At 37.4% G+C, this 21,960-nt stretch overlaps 1 protein-coding gene across 10 annotated transcripts in view; it reads right to left on the bottom strand.

Moving 5' to 3' along the window:
• PTPRD (protein tyrosine phosphatase receptor type D) overlaps positions 1-21,960 on the bottom strand; it is a 521,421-nt gene that overhangs the window by 113,241 nt on the left and 386,220 nt on the right. For 6 of the 10 annotated variants that reach the window (XM_068552036.1, XM_068552035.1, XM_068552038.1 and 3 more), the window contains 2 exons: positions 17,034-17,194; positions 6,982-7,094 (listed from right to left, as the gene is read on the bottom strand). In XM_068552036.1, coding sequence (XP_068408137.1) covers positions 6,982-7,094; positions 17,034-17,194 — 274 coding nt within the window. The remainder of the gene's footprint in view (positions 1-6,981; positions 7,095-17,033; positions 17,195-21,960) is intronic. The other 4 variants (XM_068552041.1, XM_068552042.1, XM_068552039.1 and 1 more) reach the window with 1 other exon arrangement.

A 21,960-nucleotide genomic window follows, 5' to 3' on the forward strand; every position in this document is an offset into this window, starting at 1 on the left:
GCAAAATGTTCCTTTGGTGTGTGAATTAAAATCAAAGAAGGTTGAGAGTGACAGGCAGCATGTTTGTGTCCACAGGCACTGGGAGAGACACTGGGGAGGGGGCGGGAACGGGACAGTGTATACTTCTCCCATGATTCACTCTCTGTGGGTTCATCTATCCTCCCCTCCCCTCTCGCATTAATTCCACCAGTAAGGAAAATGAAACTCAGAGGGGTGAAAGGACTTGATCAAGGTCATCATTATCAGTAGAACTATGGCTATGTGGGGAATTTGATCCCAGACCTTGTCAATTCTCATTTAGGGAACTTCTCAGTATGCTATGCTGTCTCTTAAATCATTTAACACCCCTGGGAGAGTGGTGCCAGGTACATAAATATGGGCTTATGAAACTGTTCGGGCTACTTATTCAGTAACAAAGGAACATAAACTACCCTCAGTTTGAGAAAATGTGTCAATAACGTACTAGCTTCATTTAGAAGGTATGCCTGTGTGACTGGTGGAGAACAGGTAAAGGGCACTTATACACACACCTGCATTTTTTAGTTACTTCTTACCAAAACTTTGTGAGCTTCCATGAAAATATTTTGCATGTATACCTTTAGTTCATGTTAAAAACTGTAGTGCTATTCAGCAGAAATTAAAAAAAAACAAACCCTAATTTACCATGTTTTTGCTTTTCAAATGTTCTGTTTTACTCGGTCAGTAATCTAACCAACAGTAAGTTTCAAATGACTTTTTTATCTATAGAGAAATGTTTATCAAATACTTGCCATATTTTTTAACCTTGCATTAAATGCCAACAGGCACTTTACAACTTTATAGCAGTTTTGTTAAGTGGAGGTTTTGAGGTCACTAAGAGTGGTGGAACATCTTTTAGATGATTTTTCCTGATAATATTTATGTGTGATAATGCAGTAATACTCTCTTCATGGTTTTCCTTTCCAACAAATTGTGATAAAGGCTGAAGAACAGGTTGTGGTCATGGAACAGGGAGAAGTTAATTTGTTCATCAAATCAGAAGTATACCTACCTGACTTAATAAATCACAGCAACTTAGTTTATAAAATATTTTTCAGCTTTTAACATAATATGTACTACTTAGCCTAACCTGAATAACTACAGATAACTCTATGTTTACAATGTGCCTCACAAATGAATGGTAAATTAAAGACAAAGGACAAGATTGATTTGTAAGGTATAATTGCTTGTTGGTACAACAGTGACAGTCTGACTTAATCCATGACTAGGATCATCATAAGGGAAAGTGCTTTTTCAGGTAAGCACTATATGGCATAATTAAAAATCATTTTTATGTGGGATTTGTCAAACTGAAGAATTGGAACAAACTATGCTTCTTTATATCAGAAATATACCATTTATATACCATAGATTCAATGAACCAATGTTTCTGAAATATAAGATAAAAAGAATACATCTGGTGTTCTTAATCTAGATCATATGCCTTAGTTTCCTACAATACAAAATATGAATATAAGGAGATACATATAAAGATGGATCTTGTTAGCCCTGATCCATTTAATACCACTAATGCATCGGAAGAGATGTCTCAAGAGCTTTCAAAACCACTCAGTTGCTGTGCAGACATTTCTGCTGCTGATACTGCTATTTCTGATACGTTAACTTTTTATGAGTTTGTTTTTGTTTTTCACAGCCCATCAATCTCCTACCATCCATGTATGCTTTAGGGCAAAACATATTAAGGTCATCCACAAAATGAAAATGAGGCTTTTATGTTGTAACATCTGAGCATCTATTTTTAAGTCTCTTTTCCTAAAAGGTGCAAGTACAAACAGTAGAGTTTTGGGGTTTTTTTAATAAATTTATTTATTTTGGGCTGTGTTGGGTCTTTGTTGCTGTGTGCGGGCTTTCTCTAGTTGCAGTGAGCGGGGGCTACTCTTCATTGCGGTGCACGGGCTTCTCATTGCAGTGGCTTCCCTTGTTGTGGAGCATGGGCTCTAGGCACGCGAGCTTCAGTAGTTGTGGCATGTGGGCTCAGTAGTTGTGGCTTGCAGGCTCTAGAGCACAGGCTCAGTAGTTGTGGCACACGGGCTTAGTTGCTCTGCGGCATGTGGGATCTTCCTGGACCAGGGCTTGAACCCGTGTCCCCTGCATTGGCAGGCGGATTCTTAACCACCGTGCCACCAGGGAAGCCCCTAACGGTAGAGTTTTGTTTTTGTTTGAAAAAAACAATTTTTTTTTTTGGTGGGGGACGGGAGGATTCTGAGGAAGGGGTACAGATACTGGGAGAAAGAATTTTGCAGGAAAAGAAAATTCTAAAAACTTTGGACCAACCAGAGTGGGTTGGTCCTTGGGGAGAAGTTTGCAGGCACCAAGAAAGGTGGTGACTTGTGTACCATATGATGCGATTAGTTATATGTTCCTTTACACCTTTTTTTACACTAGAAAAAAAGCTTATTTCTTTAAGATGCTGAACTTCTAAATTTGCTTTGTTGGAAAAAGTAGAAATCGGAACACGTATCAGTCATTCCTTTGGTTTTCTGATAAATCACCATCTTTTGACAGTATTATATTTATCTTAGGCATTTTGTGCAATTCTAGAGGCCACTGCCCAGAGGGGCTACTCGGTACGTGAAAGCTTTTTACAGTACTCCAAAAATATTTGTAATTGTCAGTCTCTATCAAAATGGTAAATGTGCCTACCCTAGGACTCTGCCATCACACTTCCAGGTGTCTATCATTCAGAAATAACAACAAGATGTGAAAAGATCTGGGCTCAGTACTGCTCATTACAGTATTATTGGTAAGAGCAAAATACAGGAAATAACTTAGCATCCATTAATGAGGATTGAGCTAATATATTTTGTGACATCTGTAGAACAGAATAGCGTCAGTACTCTCACCTGTTAAAAAGGAGGTAAAACCTAATACAGTAACTTGGAAACAGGTCTATTTTTATGTAGTTAAATGTTAAAACAGGAAATTTCATGTATATGCATCTGTCTATATACCTGCTATGTATTTTATCATTTAAAGAACTGTATATACATATTAAAAATTCTGGAAGGATATGCATGGAGCTCTATATGGTAGATATTTCTGGAGGGTCAAATTGGAGTAGTTATAGGAAATCGTTTACTTTTTATTTTAAATATTCAAAAGAAGAAAAATAAGTGGTGAGATGAAGAGTAATTTTTCTTTTCTAAAAGTGTTTTTTTTTGCCTTTTACAACTTATGAAACTTTTCAAACACCACAAAATGTAAATAATATAATGCACAACTGTATAGCCATAACCTACGTGTAACAATTGTTAACAAGCTTATTTTCTATTTAAAAATTTTTCCTCAATAAACATAATGAAGAAATGTTGATGGGGGGGATTATAAAATGACTTGGAAATTTTTTTAACAGAAAAAAAGAAAAGCTTTCCTCCCAACAAAAAGAGTTCACTTTTGTTTAACATGTAACTCATCTCTCAGCCACCCTAACACATACCCAGTTCCCACTGTCTACAAAGATGTGTCAGGCTTAATAGAAGTTTCACTAAAAGAGCATCTTTTATAAGTGAATATCTTCTTCCCTTCCTCCACAGATCTTAAAGGCTTGTAAAAACTTTTTGAGCAGTTAAGAATTCTAGAAAATTCTTCTACTACATCTCCTCTCTCATTTACTCATTTTGTCCATTTTATTCCATTACCCACTTGAGGTGATAAGTCTCACCTTAGCTAAATGATCCCCTCTTATGATCCCTTCTACACCTAGCTCTCGATTTTACATTGCTAAGTCACTGGTGACACAGCAATGCTACTTCAACTGGTACATTCCACACCAGTTCTGACTGTCCCCACACACCAGTAATTGATGACTCCATGTTGTAAACCATACTCGCCTAAGAGGTTAGGTAGTTCCGGTTCTTGCAGATACAACCTGGCTGTATACTGCCATCTGAACAGACAGATAAATATATTCGTGGAAAATACCTACAAGCATAGGTACCAGCTTTTAATTGGGAAAGCATGAGCCTTCCTCATCCTGTTCAGTTGCTTGAGTACAGCATTTCACAAACAGAGGGACTTGATTATCACCCCAAATTTGGGAAGTGTGCTAAAGCAATGTTTCTCTCCACACCCCACAGCCTCACAAAGATGGTTATTGGGAAAAGAACAGATTTCTCCGTCTTGACTTTGTGCCTTAGCTGAGCGGCAAGGGACAAAATTCTGACCTTTTCCTTTCCCTGACCCAGAGACAGATGTGTTTGTGGTACTGCAATTAAGGAAAGAATTCTTTGAAGTACTTAATGTCAGAATACTGTATTTATATGAAATTTAAAATGTATGTTTCAGTATCTTTTAAATATGAAGCAGGATTTGGGGAAAAAAAGTCTGACTCTTTAAACCTAGACTCTCCAACAAGAATAAGTAACTTAAAATGTAAATAGATTTTTCATTCACAAGGTGAATATTTTTAAAGGAAAGTAGAACTAAGAATCAGTGAACTAAGCAATATGTTTCCTTTACCTTCTGAAAGACCTACTGAATTTCAAGTGATAATGTTAGTTTGACATTTTGTCATCTACAACAGACCCATCAGAAGTGGAAATCAATTTGCTTTCATGAACCAGTTCTGTGCTAGGGGCTGGTTATGTAAATCACAGGTTTCTGATTTCATTGAAAATCCTGGATTGCTAATTCCCTACTTATGCATGCCATTAAGAAACATTGTCAAATTTTATAATGTTTGTGGATAATTATATACCCAAAGGTATGATGTATATAAAAGCACATTTCAAAAAGTGAAGGGCGAATGGTTTAAAATCCAAAAAAATAAGTAAAAATTAAAATTGTTTCCTGTGCAACGCCTAAGAAAGGTGCTTTAGAATAAAAGGATCATTTTATTTCACCATCCAGGAAAGCCCTTGGTTATTTGTGAATCAGGGAGGAAGAAATAGCACAACACATTTACTTGGTTAACAATCCCAACTTCTGCTCTCATCCCGTTGGCAAGTAATTGAGGAAATTCATAGCCACTGGCTGGAATCCATACTGGCTGAAGAAAACTGTAACGTTTCTATGAATTTCACATTGACAGCTAGGTACAATTTTCTGTGTACACTGGTCAAATTTTCAGGACAGCAGGCCACATCACAGAGCTTGGGAGGCACGTAGACTATTTCAACAAATCAGGCTTAAGCAGACTGCTTCCCTGAGTACAACATAATGCTGCCTCAGTGAACAGATGTGCTAGGATCTTGGGACAACTTCTCCTGTTCTATGCTCTTCCTCTACTAAATCACCTCTGTCCTTTTCACTGTTTGCCTACTTTATTCTACTATCCATTTGAGGTGATAAGTCTGATATTAGTTAAATGATACCTTCTTATATACCTAGGTCCCCGTTTTAATTTGGTAAAGCCATGGGTGATATAAGCAATGTCACTTCAATTGTAACCTTCATTCTTCTTTCCAGTGGCTTATATGGAATATAGCAGGTTCTCTCTATAAATGGATCTCATATTCCCACATACATTGGGGAAATTAGATTCTTTACAGAATTCTTGAACATGGAGGTGTCTTGGTTAAAGGCATTTATATTTCCCTACTTGCAGCCACCAGCACTCTGCTAATAATCCTTTCTACACAATTGCCATTCATGTGTTTATGCCTGGAAACATTCTCTGATGGCGCTGGGGGTGGTGAGGGATAGCACTCCCACTGGCTCTCTTCTTTTGGGGCTACTGTCATCATTATACTCAGCCTTTTAAATAAATTCCCATACGGGAGATTTTTGGCCATGTGAAAATTTTCTTTTACTTTTTATGCTGATGAAGGTATATCTTTTGCTTTTTAAAGAACAAACCTCATTTGAGATAGAATTTTAAAAAACAACCCACTTCTCTGATGACTTGTATAGCCACATTAAAAAATGCCAGGCATTTCTTTTAACGGAATAGTTTCTAGTTACTATGACATGTCTACATGTAAGATAAAAAAATATGCTAAACACAATAAACTGTGTATTTTCAATTCAAAGCAATTCACTGCAAATGTGTAGTTTAATAAAATCTGTGGTGTACCATACTGTGAATAGAATATCCATTTGACACACAAAAAAACTTTCAAACAATTTGGGGTGCAATACTACCATCAAATTTTAATCAAATAGACTTCTTAGATCAGCTCTTTAATTTTGTCCATTATCATCAGGTATTAAGACAGTGCCACTCAGTTTTATGTTTTTAGCTCTCTCTACTCTTCATTATTTGCCATTCATTTGGCATAAATAAGATTTAGGTGAAAGAAAGCAAAATAGAGCTAGCCTTGAATTAACAATACTGTACAAAATGCCCCTCAGCAGGAATAATATTTCTCCTCTGTTGAAGCACTTAAGGTTCTTTAATTTAAGAAACAGACACGTTTTTCTTATCCTCAGTCACTTAGTGTGTCTCCCCAGTAAGAAACCTAAATTGCTCAGTGAGATTTTAGTTTCGGTAATATTTTAAAAGATACAAATTTTTTCCTCATTTTGTTTTTCTCCCTGCCTTCCCCTTTCTTTCAGAGTAACACAGACACAAATGAATAGGGGAACAGAGAAAAAAAATATATGCTTTCCCAATGGGATGAATGAGGTAACATCCATCCATCCATCCATTCATTTGCTTTATAAGATGGGAAACTGAATTCTTTCCAGATAGATGTCATTGAAAATAATCAACTATGCTAAGCCCATAAAAATGGTAGATATTCTTAAGACTATAGTTTTTCCAAAATTTGAAGGGAAAACAATTTTTTTTTCTTTCTTCCACCCCACCTCAGATTTACACAAAGAATGTAATTTCCTTTCAAAACATATGTTTTGGTGAGTCTCAATAATAGTAAAGTAAAAGAGGAGGACAAAGAATTGTTTGAAATAAAGTGATCTATTCACCTCTCAAGGCGATATCAACGGGGCTATAAAACTTTCAGTAAACACTGTGTTATGGACAAGCGGAGTCATGCCTCTTACCTGGTGTTTGGAAATTAAGGCGCCTCAGTTCTACTGGGTCTGTTGGATGGTGTGAAGGGACCTCCTTGCTGTTTGGTATGCTGCTCTTTCTAGAATCAGACTCTGCCCTCTTCCTATAGGGAGAGAATAAAAATTTAAGAGTAAGACAACCAAAAAAATGGAAACAGATTAAAAAAAAGCAGAGTTATACCCCTCCTAACCCCCCACCCCCCATTTTCAGGTTTAAAACTTTTTGTCTTTTGTGACTTTGTTCAGGTTACTTTTTTCTCTCCTAGCCTACAGTATTTCCTCAGGTCCGAAATTTTTAAGTGGATCACCTCAAAGTCCTCCTTTATCTCTGGATTTAAATAATTCAGTGATTCTGCCTTTAGGCTTAAGGAGGTGTTGGTGAGATAGGTTCGGAAACTTGTTCAGCTTTTCTCCCTCATCCACTAGTTCTATTTGTGAGGGATAGGATAGAGTAACCCTAGTAACCAATACTAAAATTGTGGTTACCATGGGAAAAAACTCAGAAACTACTGGGCCTCAAGCTAAACAGCTAAATCTGCCCGCCTCCTTTTCCCTTTAGGATACATGACTGGCGGCTACCAGGTGGACCTGCCCTGGATTTTCCCATAACCAGATAAAGACAGTAAGTGCATTTCTAAGATTTCAAGTTAACCTAATACCTGCGAGGAGAATCAGGACCACACAAAACCAACATCCCTTTTCTCTTTCCAAATTCCAAGGAAAAAACAGTGTTGGCTGTTTATGGTGTCAAGCTAACTATCTTTGCTTAAGGTGTCATAATGTAATTTTAATAAATGTCTAGGCAAGAAACGTGAGGTTTTTTCGTAAGATTTCTTTATCCTTTCCCCCCCCCCCCCCCAAACAAATAATCACAGAGTAGTAGCTAGCTATTTTCTTTAAGGTTGAATTAGATTAAAAACTCACTTAACTAATGGAGAGCTTTTCAAACAGTGCTTTATTCCAAATACAGATTCCAGCAATCTCCAGGCCGGAGGCATAATCCTAGCATCTCACCCCTGCTCAGAGCAAAGGCATTCTTATTTGGAGAAAGGGTGCAGCAGTATTTAGGAACTCTCCCTTTCTCTTTTTGCTATGACGGTGGTACAGCTCGTTAGTGTTGCTGTGGCAGTGGGCTCTCATTCAGTGCCACCCAGGTCGGTCCACGGTTAGCCAGAGGGCTCCTGTTAAATAGCCTTTCTTTCCATCTCTGCTCATCTGTATAGAATAAAACCAACCAGGGGATGAAGGGAAGATTGATGTGAAGGGAAAGCACACTTGATTTGCTCAAGTGCAATGCCTTCAGCAAAACATCCTCAGTGGAATGAATTTTGGGGGGTGAGTCCTGTTAGACATCTTGCTCTCTCAGAACCTTGGATTAACCTGTCTCAGGATTTTCTGTTCCCACCTAAAAGTGTCAGGTATAGCCTTAGGACAGAGCATACTGCCAAGCCCTACTACCAATCGGAGGAAAGCAGTGAGTTGGAGGCATGCCAAAGGTACTGGCAGCTCCAGTTATATGGAGTGGAAAATGAGAAGGAAAGGAAAAGAAGAGATGGAGAACTGGTCAGAGAGATATGAGAAGGAAGAGAAAAAGGGGCTAGGAAGACAATGGGAAAGAAGGATATGATGACCACTTTCACAATAGAAAATGTCACCGTGTTTTTGCTGTGGGTATGTGCCTCACAATACAGAGAGACGTTTTACTCTCGAAGATGCAGAATCTAAATGGGTTAATGAGACACCACCGAGTGTGGCCAATCAATCCCACGTGTAACAAACATATGGTTGGTCTTCTCCAAGTAATCCCAGTGGCCCTTTTCGGGTTTTGGTCTTTTCACACAATTTGGCACATGGCTTTACTGATGTGCCAGATCCAATGACTGAAAACTGGATTTTTATCCCTTTTCAAAATGGCTCTACAGTCTTTCCTGCAGGATTATGGAAACCACATGAAGAAATATCTGGGCAAGGAGACCCTCACTCTTGCAGATACTGTGGGACACCCTCCTTATCTTCCTTTGCACTGAGGCCAGGCTGAGTGATGTGAGACACAGGGAAAGAAGAGAATACTCTCTAAAGACATTTACTCAGTTGCTCTGGCGCCAGGGAAGGTGAAAATGCCATCTTGTTGCCCGATGAGTCTTGGAAAGCCCAGAGCATGGGACTGAAGTTACAATTCATAATTGTAATAAATGGGAGGGGTGTCCCGACATTTAATAACTAACATCTCCCTCACCTAAATCTCTCCAAGTAAGATAATCTCCAAGAAATCAGACTCCAGAAGTCCTAGCCAGCTAGGAAAATCAGCTGTTTGTTTAAATTTTATTTTGCTTCATTTAGTTTTGATGATCACAACATGGGTAATTCTGGCTGCCCACACTCTTTATCGCATTATTTTTAAACAGAAATGTGTTAAAATGTTCGTTTTCTAACAAAGAATTTCTAAGGAAGATTTGCAAGATGAAGTAACAGTAACATCATCAGTAACAGTAGTCATTTTTAAAAACTGAATTTACTGTTGCAAAGTATTAAATGGCGTATAATGATCTAAATCAGGCCCAACATGAACGTAAGGAGTAACATTTTTTTTTTTCTGGTAAGTTTTCAGAGGTCTCATTATTCTCATTTTCATCTACTGATAGAAAAAAGCAACAAATAGTGACTTGAAACAGATTCTGAATTTTGCCTCGCTGTTTTATTTTTTCTATTAGGATTATAAAGCCCTAGGGTAAGTTTATTTCTCACAGTGAGAAGTATCTACCACATGCAGGGGTTATCTGGGTGAAAAGAGAATAGAAGATCACATGACATTTCAGATATGGCAGAAGCTGCTAATACCGTAAAAATAGGTGGTTTTTGGGGGGCTGTGAATACTGTACAACAAAAATGCTGCTCTGTGGTCTAAGCGGGGTTTTATTTTCACTTATTCTCACCTGGCTCTTATCTACAGGTAAAGTGGGGAGCAAAAACAAAAGGATGATCGTGTGGCAGATCATATCTATTTACTTGGAACAAAGATATTCAGACATACGAGTACAGGCTTTTGGAAGAAATATATTTATTTGAATATTCATAGAGATTTCAAAGAAATCAGTTCGGACACTTAACGATTCTGACATCATTGAGAATGGAACCCCAACTCCACGACTATTGGTGTGAATCTCCTTGGGTAAGTCAACTACAAACTTTCTTAATTTCTTCACTTACAAAATAGAGAAGGAGTGTTAAAAGATGATAGCTAAATTGTGGCCCATTTCTCTCATTTTAATAGAACAAGAAGGTAGTGATGAAATTGTGAAATGTGGACAGTGTTATAATGAGAAGGTGGGTCTCTGAGTGTATTAAGTAGATTCAAAGTGTTTTGACTTTGGGCTAGAAAAACTATTTTGCATGTGTTTTCTGCTGGATTAATGGCAAGCACACCTCCTCAGAGGTAGTCGGTTTCCTGCCAGTGAAAGTGTAATGCAGCTTGCTGACCAGCGTTAAGTGATTTTAGGGACAATAATACAGCAGTAATTCTCAAACTTTAGTGTCCATCAGAGTCACCTAAGAGGGCTTGTTAAACGGCAGGCTGCTGGACCAACTCCCAGAGTTTCTGATTCAGTAGCTCTGGGATTGGGGAGCCAGGAATTTGTGTTTCTACCAAGCTCCTAGGTAATGCTACTGCCACTTGCCCAGGCGCCGCTCATAGAGAAGCACCTGCAATACAGCGTCGGGAGGAAGGCAGCCTAGAGGAGCACTGAGATCCTTTTCTTAGTTTAACTTTAATCAGGAATTCATATATAGATATCTAGGTATGTGTTAGAAAGCTAAAGGGTTAGCTTGGACTGATCAATAAATAATCAAGCAGTATAGGTATTATTATTATTATTGCTATTATTATTCAAGGCTGGAAGACAGGGAAAATAATTTGGAATTAAATATAAGTTTTCACTAAGGCACTGACATCAACATTAGCAGGGTGTGAGAACGCTAGTGTTCCTGTACAAAGTGTCTTGAGATCAAACTTTCAGTAAAAACAAACAAAACAAAACAAAAATGGCTCACATTAACACATACAAATGCTCTTTTAACCTTGACTACAGACTGGTTTTACTACCTTCTAAATTTGGCTTTAAATACTCTATTTTATCTTCATGTATAGACAAACTGTTTCCCCCCAAATCATTTTAATATCAAAATTATTTTATATATCTAGGCTTTGTCCATCTTCCCCTTGTCAGTTTCATCTTTTATATCCAACCTCCACCCTCACCCCCTCAATACCTCCAAAGTCTACCCGTATCTTTTTTTTTTTTTTTTTTTTTTTTGTACTGAGCATTAAAGGGGTTTGTTCTCTATTCCTCACCTGTCAGGTTTACTGCTCCATTTTAATGCAGCAAAGAAAGAAAAAGAAAGGCTAAATGTTAGTTGGCCAATGGTAACAAGAGTAACCATGACAACCAAGATTTAACAGTGCTCAGAATCAGGGACATATAACACGTTACAAAATGATAGCATATCAAAATATGTAAAGGCCCCTAAGCATGAAGCAAATGGAGGACACAAGCGTACATGGCTAAGCAAAACATTGGTGTGTGCGTTAATGTCAGACTCGCTTTTGTTCATCAGTCTACAAAACGCTGCCACAGTTAATTATATCGCAGGAAGTGTTTGGTGGCAGAGATATAATTTGATTTTTACAAAACATGCCATGAGACAACTGCTAATGTACTTAATGGGAATATAACCTCATTCCATATAAGAAATTAAGATAAAGAATCTTCAGTTAAGAGATACAGTATTCCTTTAATGATTTAAAATACCTGCAAATTGCATTGACCTGCACAGAAATTTGCACAATTGCATAATACACCACAAGGTAATAAAGTGGGAGAAATGATTTCTTCAAACACCTTTTGACAAGTAAGGTGATCATAAATCTTTTTCTTCTAGTAAAAGATTAAATACATTTTCAGTTTTGGAAAATATAATATTCATCATTATAAATCTACAGAGCATGACCCATTTATATAGCTGTGCTAATCCAGAAAAGTATTTTATTACCAGCCTCTGACATGACAGATATTTTCCTAGTCACAGAGGCGCTGCTGTCTGGGAACACTTGCAGCTCATTCTCATAGACACTTTCACCTGTGATAATATGTGTATTGTTTGACCATGTTCTTTACGCAGAGAGTATAACCTTCACCTGAAGAGAATTCATCTAAACAGTCTTCATGTTGAGGCAAATTGCAAAGTATTTAGTGAGTTCTCAAGTGCAAAAAATAAAGGTACCAGGTCCACCTCAATGCGAATGAAATAATGTACACCCGTATTGCTAGAGTATCTGGCTTTAAGGTAATCCAGTCCATTTCTTTTCAAAGTCCACATTTAAACTGTACAAACACACACATACAAAGTGAATAATGAAAATGATATCAAACACACAGGTTCTTTTTATTCTTAATTTAGCTGGTTGTACCAGGTTTTTAAAAATTCCTACAAATGTTCTCCACTTGCTTATTTTTAATCAGTGAGGTCATCAGTGGATCAGCTGTAGGAAAATCTATTCCTCTGATTGATAGGAAGAGAAATACCTAGTGAACTGCCAGTTTTGTGTATGAAAAGGCTGTTGAATATTAGGATGAACCAGTGCCTAGTGTGCGCTTCATTTCCTCTGCCACAGAAGTGTCAGCCTTACTGCACACATGGGTACATAGCTGGTACAAATATCTAAGTTTGAAATCTTTTGGAAGTGGTGTATTTAAATTACAGGCTGAGGGTTTTATTACAGCTCTTGCCAGTCAAGATGAACGTGATAATCAGTGATGGAGTCAACAAGAGGAGGGAACTGAGTGTATCACTATTATTTGACTTGCGTAAATTTGATTATTCGGTAGCCCCCTGTACCATGCACTCTCCCGGGCACAAGGAATACAATGAGGAATAAGACGGAGTCCTTGACCTACAGTGTAGTGGGGGTAGAAAGCCAAGAAAATGGCAGTAAGGGGGTAGGTTCTATAATATAGAGAAGTAGAAAGTGCTCTAAGAGCATAGAGCAGGGGACCCTAAGGCAGCCTGAACTGGTAGAGCACAGAAGACATGAGGAGGACAGTCACTCAGAAAGGCTTTCATTTAGTAAGTGGATCTTAGCTTATTTCTAAAAGGTGAGTTAATTAGGTTTTGCCAGGCCAGGAGGAGTGGTCGTGGAGTGAGCGGAAAGGCTTTCCAGGCGGAGGGAAGGCTTTGCCCAGAGTGGGGGGGCGTGGCAGCCTATCTGTCCCATCATAGCATCTCAGAATAGTCTGGACTGCATTTCTTTCTTTGATAACACCTTGGGAATATACGTAGGGTTGATACAAGAAGAAGATTTAAAGAGGTAGAGCCCACAGGGAGCCAATGCTGGATCTGGGAAAAGGTGAAAAAGCTGAAGTCTATACTTTAGTCACATCTACCTCATGGTCTTCACACATATAAACATCTTGGGGTGGGGATGGAAATTATTTACTCTCTACAGTGTCCACTCACATTAGACTATTACTATTCAAGAATGTGAATTTGGTCTAGACCATGCCTTAGCGCTTTCCAACCTCCTAATCCTTTTTTTTTTCCCTTCCATACGACACGGTAAATACTTCTCATCCATCTTGAAATGCTTTTCATAGAGTCAGTCAGGTTAACATTTTAAGAATATTTTCTCTAGGAATAATTCCTGGACAGTTTTAGAGCTAACGACTGAAAAGCCTTACATGTGTAGCAGATGTGCAGGGTAGATGAACATCAAAGAAAGAGCATTCAAGTGCTTTATGGATTCTTTTTTCTTTGCAGGGGAGGATAGATGAAGGGCAACATGGAGTCATTTAGAAAACATACACACGCACTGGAGGCAGAAATAATATCGTATTAATTCTATTACTTGTTTTTTTTTTAGGTTCTCAGATTAAAAAAGGTCAGTTATCTAATCTACATACTTACTTACTTATTTTATAAAAGTGAAGAAACCGAGGCCAGGACTGGTAGCATGACTTTCTACCCCATACAGCCAGCTAGTCACAGAGCTGGGACTTGAACTCAGGTTTCCTGCTTCCTAGTTTAGTATTTATTTTTCTAAACTTTGCTACCTCTTCTCTCTGCAGGTTAAATCATTGTATGTATCACATATAGAGTACAGAATTTCCAAAAAATCCTAGTGCAAGAAAATTAACACTAAAGACCTACCAAACACATTTTACTATTCTGATGGCCCTGTAGGCCCTTACAAAGGCTCCCTGACATGTTTTGTCATTGATTATTAGTTTTTAAATGATTAAATTTAAAACAGAGTCAAATGAATAGAATGTGAAATGAAAGTGTGCTATTCCATATTAATATAATTAATAGGGATAAGTCTCAAAGTCTCCTCAGAGAGCTCAGTGAAATGTATTTCTTTATATGGACAACCCATCCACAGCTACAGACCCATTCCTAACACAAGTAGTCTTGTAAACAGGTGTGTATTACCAACAACAGGATATATGTGAGTCAACAATATTTTATACTCATTCCCTACTCAAAGTATTATTTGCACACAGGAAGTGCAATACTTTAAAAATAATAATGATAATACATTCAATTCTGAGTCATTACCAATGACCCATGTATAAACTGAAAGGCACCTAAAAAGAGGGATATAGTGTGTTTGTTACATAATTTTCTTTGCTCAGAATCCAAGCTATTAAAGACACTATTCATTGCCTACAGAAGATTTCCTCTTGAACTGTTTCATGATAATCAGGAAGGACATTGTTGGGTCTACTTGAATTTCAAGTCAGGAATGTTCTTTACTGCTGAAGCAAGCATTTCTATTTCAGAAATGCTTCATGGGCTTTTCAGATGGTTAGCTAAATATACTTAGCATTCGAGGATGTGTGCATTTCCCAACAATTGCATTAGACGATGCTTACTTATGCACACACTAAAATGCAACTTCAACAGTCATAAAAATCTTTAAATACGATGCCTCTTTTTGCAGGATTAGGAAAAATTATAACTGAGTTTATTTTTTTCAAGCACGTGTGGATAAAGAAAACTTTAAAAGGATTTCTAGTGGGTTGGCCAAAAAGTTCGTTCGGGGGGGGTTTCCAGATGAAAACCCCGAACGAACTTCTTGGCCAAGCCACTAATTACCAAGCTTATAAACTTATTTCTTCACATTTACATAACTAATTCACAAGGCCACGCACATATCTACTGCATGGCATGACTTAATGATAGCCAGAAAGATTCGAATGAAACAAACACCACTTGAAAAAAGGTAAGCATCTTGTTCATTTTGAGTAATCACACACTGTCACGTGATATGATCTAGAAATGCAACTGTCAGCAACCACTTGTTTTCTGATCTGACTCCCACAGCAGGACGTGACCACTTAAGTAAATATTTCACAGAAAACAATTAGAACTCTATTTTTACTTTTTTCTTATTGTATTCTCTTCTGGTAATAAGTGCGGTACCTGAACAGCAAAGCTGTTGCTTGGACTCGGGCTCACACAGGATTTCTTACTGTTCTGGAGTGTGTGGGGACCTCGCACTTCCTGCCCTTAAGGTACAGACTGGGATGGGAAGATTGAAACCATCAACTAAGATATTTTGGCCTTCAAGCACTTGCTTTTTCAGCTATTATTTTATGGAGTGGACAATTGAGTGATCAGGAAAAATAATTTTTTTCTTTAGAAGAGGATAGGCGATTTAATGGGCTATGGTATGAACGTCTTTAACTAACTTGTCCTTTTTTTCTCAACCCTGGAATAGAATGGAATACAGCCTCATAAGAGAGAGTGAGTTTTTCGAGGGAGAAGTGTCTGTCTGTCTTGAAAAGTATTTTTTTGAGTCCAAAGAAGAGCTTATGAAAAAAGAGCTATGCCAAGAACATAAGAACAAAGGACTGCAGGTAGGAATAATTAATGTAAACCCAATGAAGGGAGATATATGGGTAGGAAAAAGAGATAATGAAAAGAAGATATCTTGTCAGATTAAACATGTAAGCAAGAATCAAAATGAAGACATTCGCATCTAATTCTGAAGGTCAAGGTTATCGCGAGGGAAGAAGAGAGTAACTTCACAGTAGCATTCTGACAGATGACACACTACAAAGGAAACACAGATTAAAGGTTCATGAAAATAAAATTTGGAATGGAAGAAAAGAAAAACTGATATAAAGGGAGAGAATTCAGAATTTAGTCATTCTACATGTTTAAGAGAGGAGATGTTAATTTTTAAAATTTTGTACATTATGATATTATATTTTTAGGTCAGAAAGGATTAAGGGGAAGAAGAATTACTCACGTCTTCTATCCAACTGCCTAAGCAGTGACCTAGGGGAAGAAATCTTGCTTACGTGTAATGGAGGCAGAAATGGGATTGACAAGAGTGGATCAGAAAACATGGGTAAGTGCGGGTTATTTGCATCCCACCTGTGGTCAGACACTAAATCATATTGATACTTGGGGGTATCAAGACTAAGGTTATATATATATTTTTTTTAAAGGAAATGGTACCTTGCATTTCCTCTCGGACACAAATAGGAAAGGGAAAAGTTCATCCTCTTCCTCTCTTTTCTTTCTTTGATCTTCAATTTTTAGCCACTTTTGCTAACTTTTGAAAATAGCCACGGGGGTGGGGGGGGGGGGGAAATCTCAGCCCACATGCAAGTTAGTTAGTTTTAGACTTATGAAATGGACACAAATGTGCAAACTTGATCTAAAACAAACAATCCAGTGTGAGCTTCCTTGGGATGATCTGCTTGTGAATGTAGTAACATCTCAGCTGTCACGCAAAGCGCTCATTCTGCATAAGTAAGTATCTCAGAAGATGGAGGTGGGGGATCCATGCCTGCTGCGCAACAGAGTCTATACCACACGGTGAATGAGATTTTAAATAGCTGAGTCTTTACATTTTGTTCTAACGCTAATGGACACATCTTTTTCCAGTGATTATTGGAAGTATTTCTACTAAGATCAACCACACAATGACCCTAGAAGGATAATAAAGCCTTTGCAATAGAAATATTGGGCAAACCTACCTTTTATAAAGAAGAATAGCTATGACAATGCAGATGATAAAGACCACTGCAAGGACAGGACCTACAACCCAGATCAAGCCTTCTTCCTCATCTGTGATTGGCTGTGGATCCAAATCCATTGACACAACGGGATCAGAGTAAGGGCTGGTTGCATACATCTTCTGAGGAAAAACAGAATCTATGTCAGTTCTAAAATAATGACTTCCTAGAAAGTATCTTTAGCATTAGAAGAAGCAAAGATTCAGAACATCGCGGATTTGATAATAAGTAAGTAAGCGTGTAAAATAAAAGAGGAGGGGAGAGAAAAAAGAGGTTTTGTAATTGAAATTTCCTTTAGAGTATTTTACAATAAAATCATTTTTGATGGTATAAGTTACTCACGCCATAGATACTTTTTCACTGGGATCTATATGTGGCATATTAATTAAATGATCTTATGAAGTGTAAGTACCAGTAAATTAAGCAGTCACAAAATGTTCAATGAGCATTTACATTGTGCCAGTGTGTTACATGCAATGTGAAAAATAAATAAACAAAAAATATTATAGTTCCAGCCATTAAGATAGCATCACTTACTCAGTTGAGACCAAATTATTAAAAGTAAACATTTATACAGAAAATATCAGTATTGCATTAAATTATGTAAGTAGTCCTATTTCTATTTAATTAATTTTATTACAGTACTGCTCAGAGGTTGGTATGACTGTTCCCAAGAGAAAATTGATAAACAGAAAAGGAAAACCTTAAATACACTGTTTGTGGGAATGTAAATTGGTACAGCCATTCTAGAACACAGTATGTTGGTTCCTCCAAACAAACACTAGAAATAAAAGTACCATATGACAAATCCCACTCCTGGGTATATATCCAAAGGAAATAAAATCACTGTCTCAAAGAGATATCTGCATACCTGTGTTCTCTGCAGTATATTCACAATATCTAACAAACAACCACATGGAAGCAACATACGTTTCTTTTTATGGATAAATATGGTTTTTTATATATATATATATATATATATATACACACACACACACACAGATACATACACACAGAATGGACTATTACTCAGCCATTAAAAGGAGAAAATCCTGCCATCTGCGATGACATGGATGAATCTGGAGGGCTTTATGCTAAGTGAAATAAGCCAGACAGAGAAAGACATATATTGTACAGTTACAAGAAGAATGAGTTCTGAAAATCTAAAGTGCAGCAAGGTGACTATAGTGAGTAACAACACAGAATGGTATACCTGAAAAAGTTTCCGAGAGTAGATCTTAAACATTCTCACCATAAACACGAAACAAACAAACAACAGTTAATTATCTATCTAGCTAGCTAGCTATCTTGGTAACCACAGCATTTGTGTATACAGAGCTATATAAAATCATCACATTGTGCATTTTAAATATGTGCCACTATATTTGGCAATTATTCCTCAATAAAGTTGCAAAGATAGATAGATAGATATGGAAAGTTACTTGGTGAAGGAAGGCACTGCATATCCATGGATTCTGTTTCTGTAATATCTTGTTTTGTTCTGTCCTATTTTAGACTCTCTCAGAAAAATATTCTCTTGACTCTGCCCCTCTTTAAAATACTACTTTTCCCAATAGAGACCAGTCCACATTCACGAGCTGCCCCACATGTCTTAAGAATAAACAAACAAACAGCTCACACAGCTCAGTAACAAAAAAACAAACAACCCAATCCAAAAATGGGCAGAAGACCTAAATAGACATCTTTCCAAAGAAGACATACAGATGGCTAAGAGGCACATGAAAAGATGCTCAACGTCACTAATTATTAGCGATGCAAATCAAAACTACAATGAGGTATCACCACACACGGGTCCAAATGGCCATCTTCAAAAAGTCTACAAACAATAAATGCTGGCGAGGGTGTGGAGGAAAGGGAACCCTCACACACTGTTGTTGGTGGGAATGTAAGTTGATACAGCCAGTATGGAGAACAGTATGGAAACTAAAAATAGAACTACCATATGACCCAGCAATCCCACTACTGGGCGTATATCTAGAGAAAACCATATTTCAAAGAGATACGTGCACATGTACCTCATCCTCAGGTCCATCCACCCTCTTTCCAGTCTCACAGAACCACATTTCTCATTACCTCGTTCATGTTCACCCAAACCATATCAAGAATTTCTTCCTTCCTCTAACAAACAGTCTCCGCTGCTGCTAGAGTTATGATCCTAAACTGCATCTGTAAAACCTTCAGGAGGCTCTCCGGGGATTCCTAAATAAAAGCTAGACATCTTAGCATGATTCTTAAGGGCCTCCACAATTTTGTTTGAAACTTTCTTACCACATATAACATGTTTCATCACAATAGACTTCTTGCTGCTGCTACCAAAATGCTCTATTCTCTCTCTTTGACCCTCTCACACGTTCCACAACGTTTAGCTCCCGCAATCCGACTCCAAGGCCTCACTTAAATTTTGCCTCCATTGAAGCTGCCTCTCCTTAACTGGAAGTAATCAGTTATTATTTCACAAAATGTAGGTAAAAGTCATTTTAACAGTTTGAAGTAGTCCTATTTGTTTTTTAATGGTAGTGGCCAGACTCTATTTTGGTTTTTCATTTGTGTACGTGCCTTATCTTCTTTAATGAAACTATAAACTCCTTGAAGGTAAAGATTTCCATACAATTTGTGTTTGTATGCTTAAAGCAGCAAGTACAGAACTTTGCATTTAGTGGGTTCCCAGAAAATCTTTGTTGAATAAAATAAAATGCCCATTTTTTTCAAATGGCTGGCATTATTAAAGCATGAGAGAGTATACTCACTTTTCCACTATCAATCAGTAAATATATTTAATTATTTTCAGTCTGCATTTTTTAACAATTTGGGCATATATTCTGAATTTAAGTAGGACAAATTCAGCAGTCAATCTGGAGAACACATGCCCACTAAATGCCTGTATGCTCTTCTCCCTTTCCATTTTCCTATGTCCAGGAAAGAGATTGACAAGACTTTCGGATTTTCTAATGCATCTAAAGAATACAAAAACTCAATATGTTTCTAACCTTCTTAGAGGCAGATTAAAAAAAAAACAAAAAGGATATGTACAGTGTAAGGATTTACACAAAGGACTTAGCAAATAACACTCTGTGCAAGAAACATGATTCTTTTATGTAATTGTTTGTTTTGGTTTAAATTTTCCCCTTTCCATTACTTGTAGGTCACACTCAAATTGTTTGGGAGACTAAAGTAAGCAAAACTCTCTGATTTGAAATTCTTTACCAAGAGCCTTTGAGATAATCATCATCTTGGTTAGCCAAGATGGAAATCTAAGCCGAGGTTTTTCCCAAAGTACATAGATTTCCAACCCAAATCAGGAAACAGAGACATGTGAAGATGAAAAGAAAACAGAACGGTAAAATGATACCAGCCTTATGAAAAGTAGAATTTGTTCAGTATGTGGGAGTAATGGAAAAGATGAAACGTTTGGTCATTCTAAACCAGTCCTTTGATATTCTTAATGAGGCAGTTAATTGGGGAAAAGCTCATGTCTTTGGGGGGAAGGGGGATATTTTCTGTATGCAAATTATCATCCCACCCTTGGAGTGGTTAGGCACTTTAACAATCACTCTTGAAAATTTGAGGTTTACAAAAGACTGCATCACTACCAGCATTATACTAGCTGGATACAAGTCTCTTCTATCAATGCTGGCATGAACACACATAGAAAGCATAAAGGAAGTACTGTTAGCTTTGAGAGCGATGTTGAAAAAGATGATGGAGAAAAGGGGCAATTTAGACAATACATATTTGGGAAGAAATCCTAATTATATAATTAATGAAACAGTGAGATGACATACTAAGGGAAGAGGTAAACTATTCATCAATGGAACTATTCATCAGTGGTGATACATTTCAACACTAGTTGAAATGTATCAACTAGTTGAAACATCTGTTAGAAACCAGAGTCTCTGACAGTGCACGATCTGATGAGATTCCTTTTTGCTGGATTCTCTGATCTATCTCAGTGCTCTGAACGTGCTTTCTGAAACGTCCTAGAGCTATTTAAAGAAAATGTCTTTCAAATATCTACAAGTCATTAAAAAAAGGATACGATGATTCCAACATTCCATTCCCTTGATATTCTGCCTTAAAACCTTCAACTAGGAAGAGAAAGCATATCTGTGCATTAAAATTCCAGGAAGCCCATCACTTTGTTTTCAAATGCCATCCTGTGCACAAAAAAAAAAAAAACCAGGCAGAAAGGCTGCCTTTGTGTTTTGATTTTCCACGAGGGAATTCCTTCAGTCATTTGAAGAGAAGCCCCACTGTACATGCTAACACCTGATGTGGAGAAATCTTTGATATATCTCAGACTTCCTATACCAGGGAAGGGACTGGCTCTATCTAGTTGCCACACCTGTCAGTTTTAAGCCCCATTAGAAAGGTACGGTTTCGAATATGTATATTAAATGTTAATGTGAACCGCCACTTCAAAATCTACCTCCCCCCCCCCATCTACAATTTCTCGCCCTCTCTCTCTCTCTGTTTTGAACATTCAAAGCAGCTGAAGCACAAAATGACATAAGAGCAAGATGAATTACATAAAAGAAGACAACTCATTATTTAGAGTACCTTAGGAATTCTCTGTTTTATTGAATTGTTTTCTAACTTTCTTGGCTTTTCACTGATAAAGTCCCTGGTAAATTGCTATAATTTAAAACACAGGCTACGCTTGCCTTTTCCTAGATAGAACTTCCCTTGAATCTGGGCAGAAAGCACTATGGGTTCACTGGTAGTTATAGGAGAATAAAATACATACAATCACCCCACCCCATCAATATTTTCAAATACTTGGAAATGCACTATGTTTAATCTCAGAGCTTGTTAGTTACTATTGTAATCACACAGGCTAAGATCTACTAGGTATTATGCAACATACCTA

Source organism: Eschrichtius robustus, chromosome 10 (genome assembly GCF_028021215.1).
Source record: "Eschrichtius robustus isolate mEscRob2 chromosome 10, mEscRob2.pri, whole genome shotgun sequence".
NCBI classification, from domain to species: Eukaryota; Metazoa; Chordata; class Mammalia; order Artiodactyla; family Eschrichtiidae; genus Eschrichtius; species Eschrichtius robustus.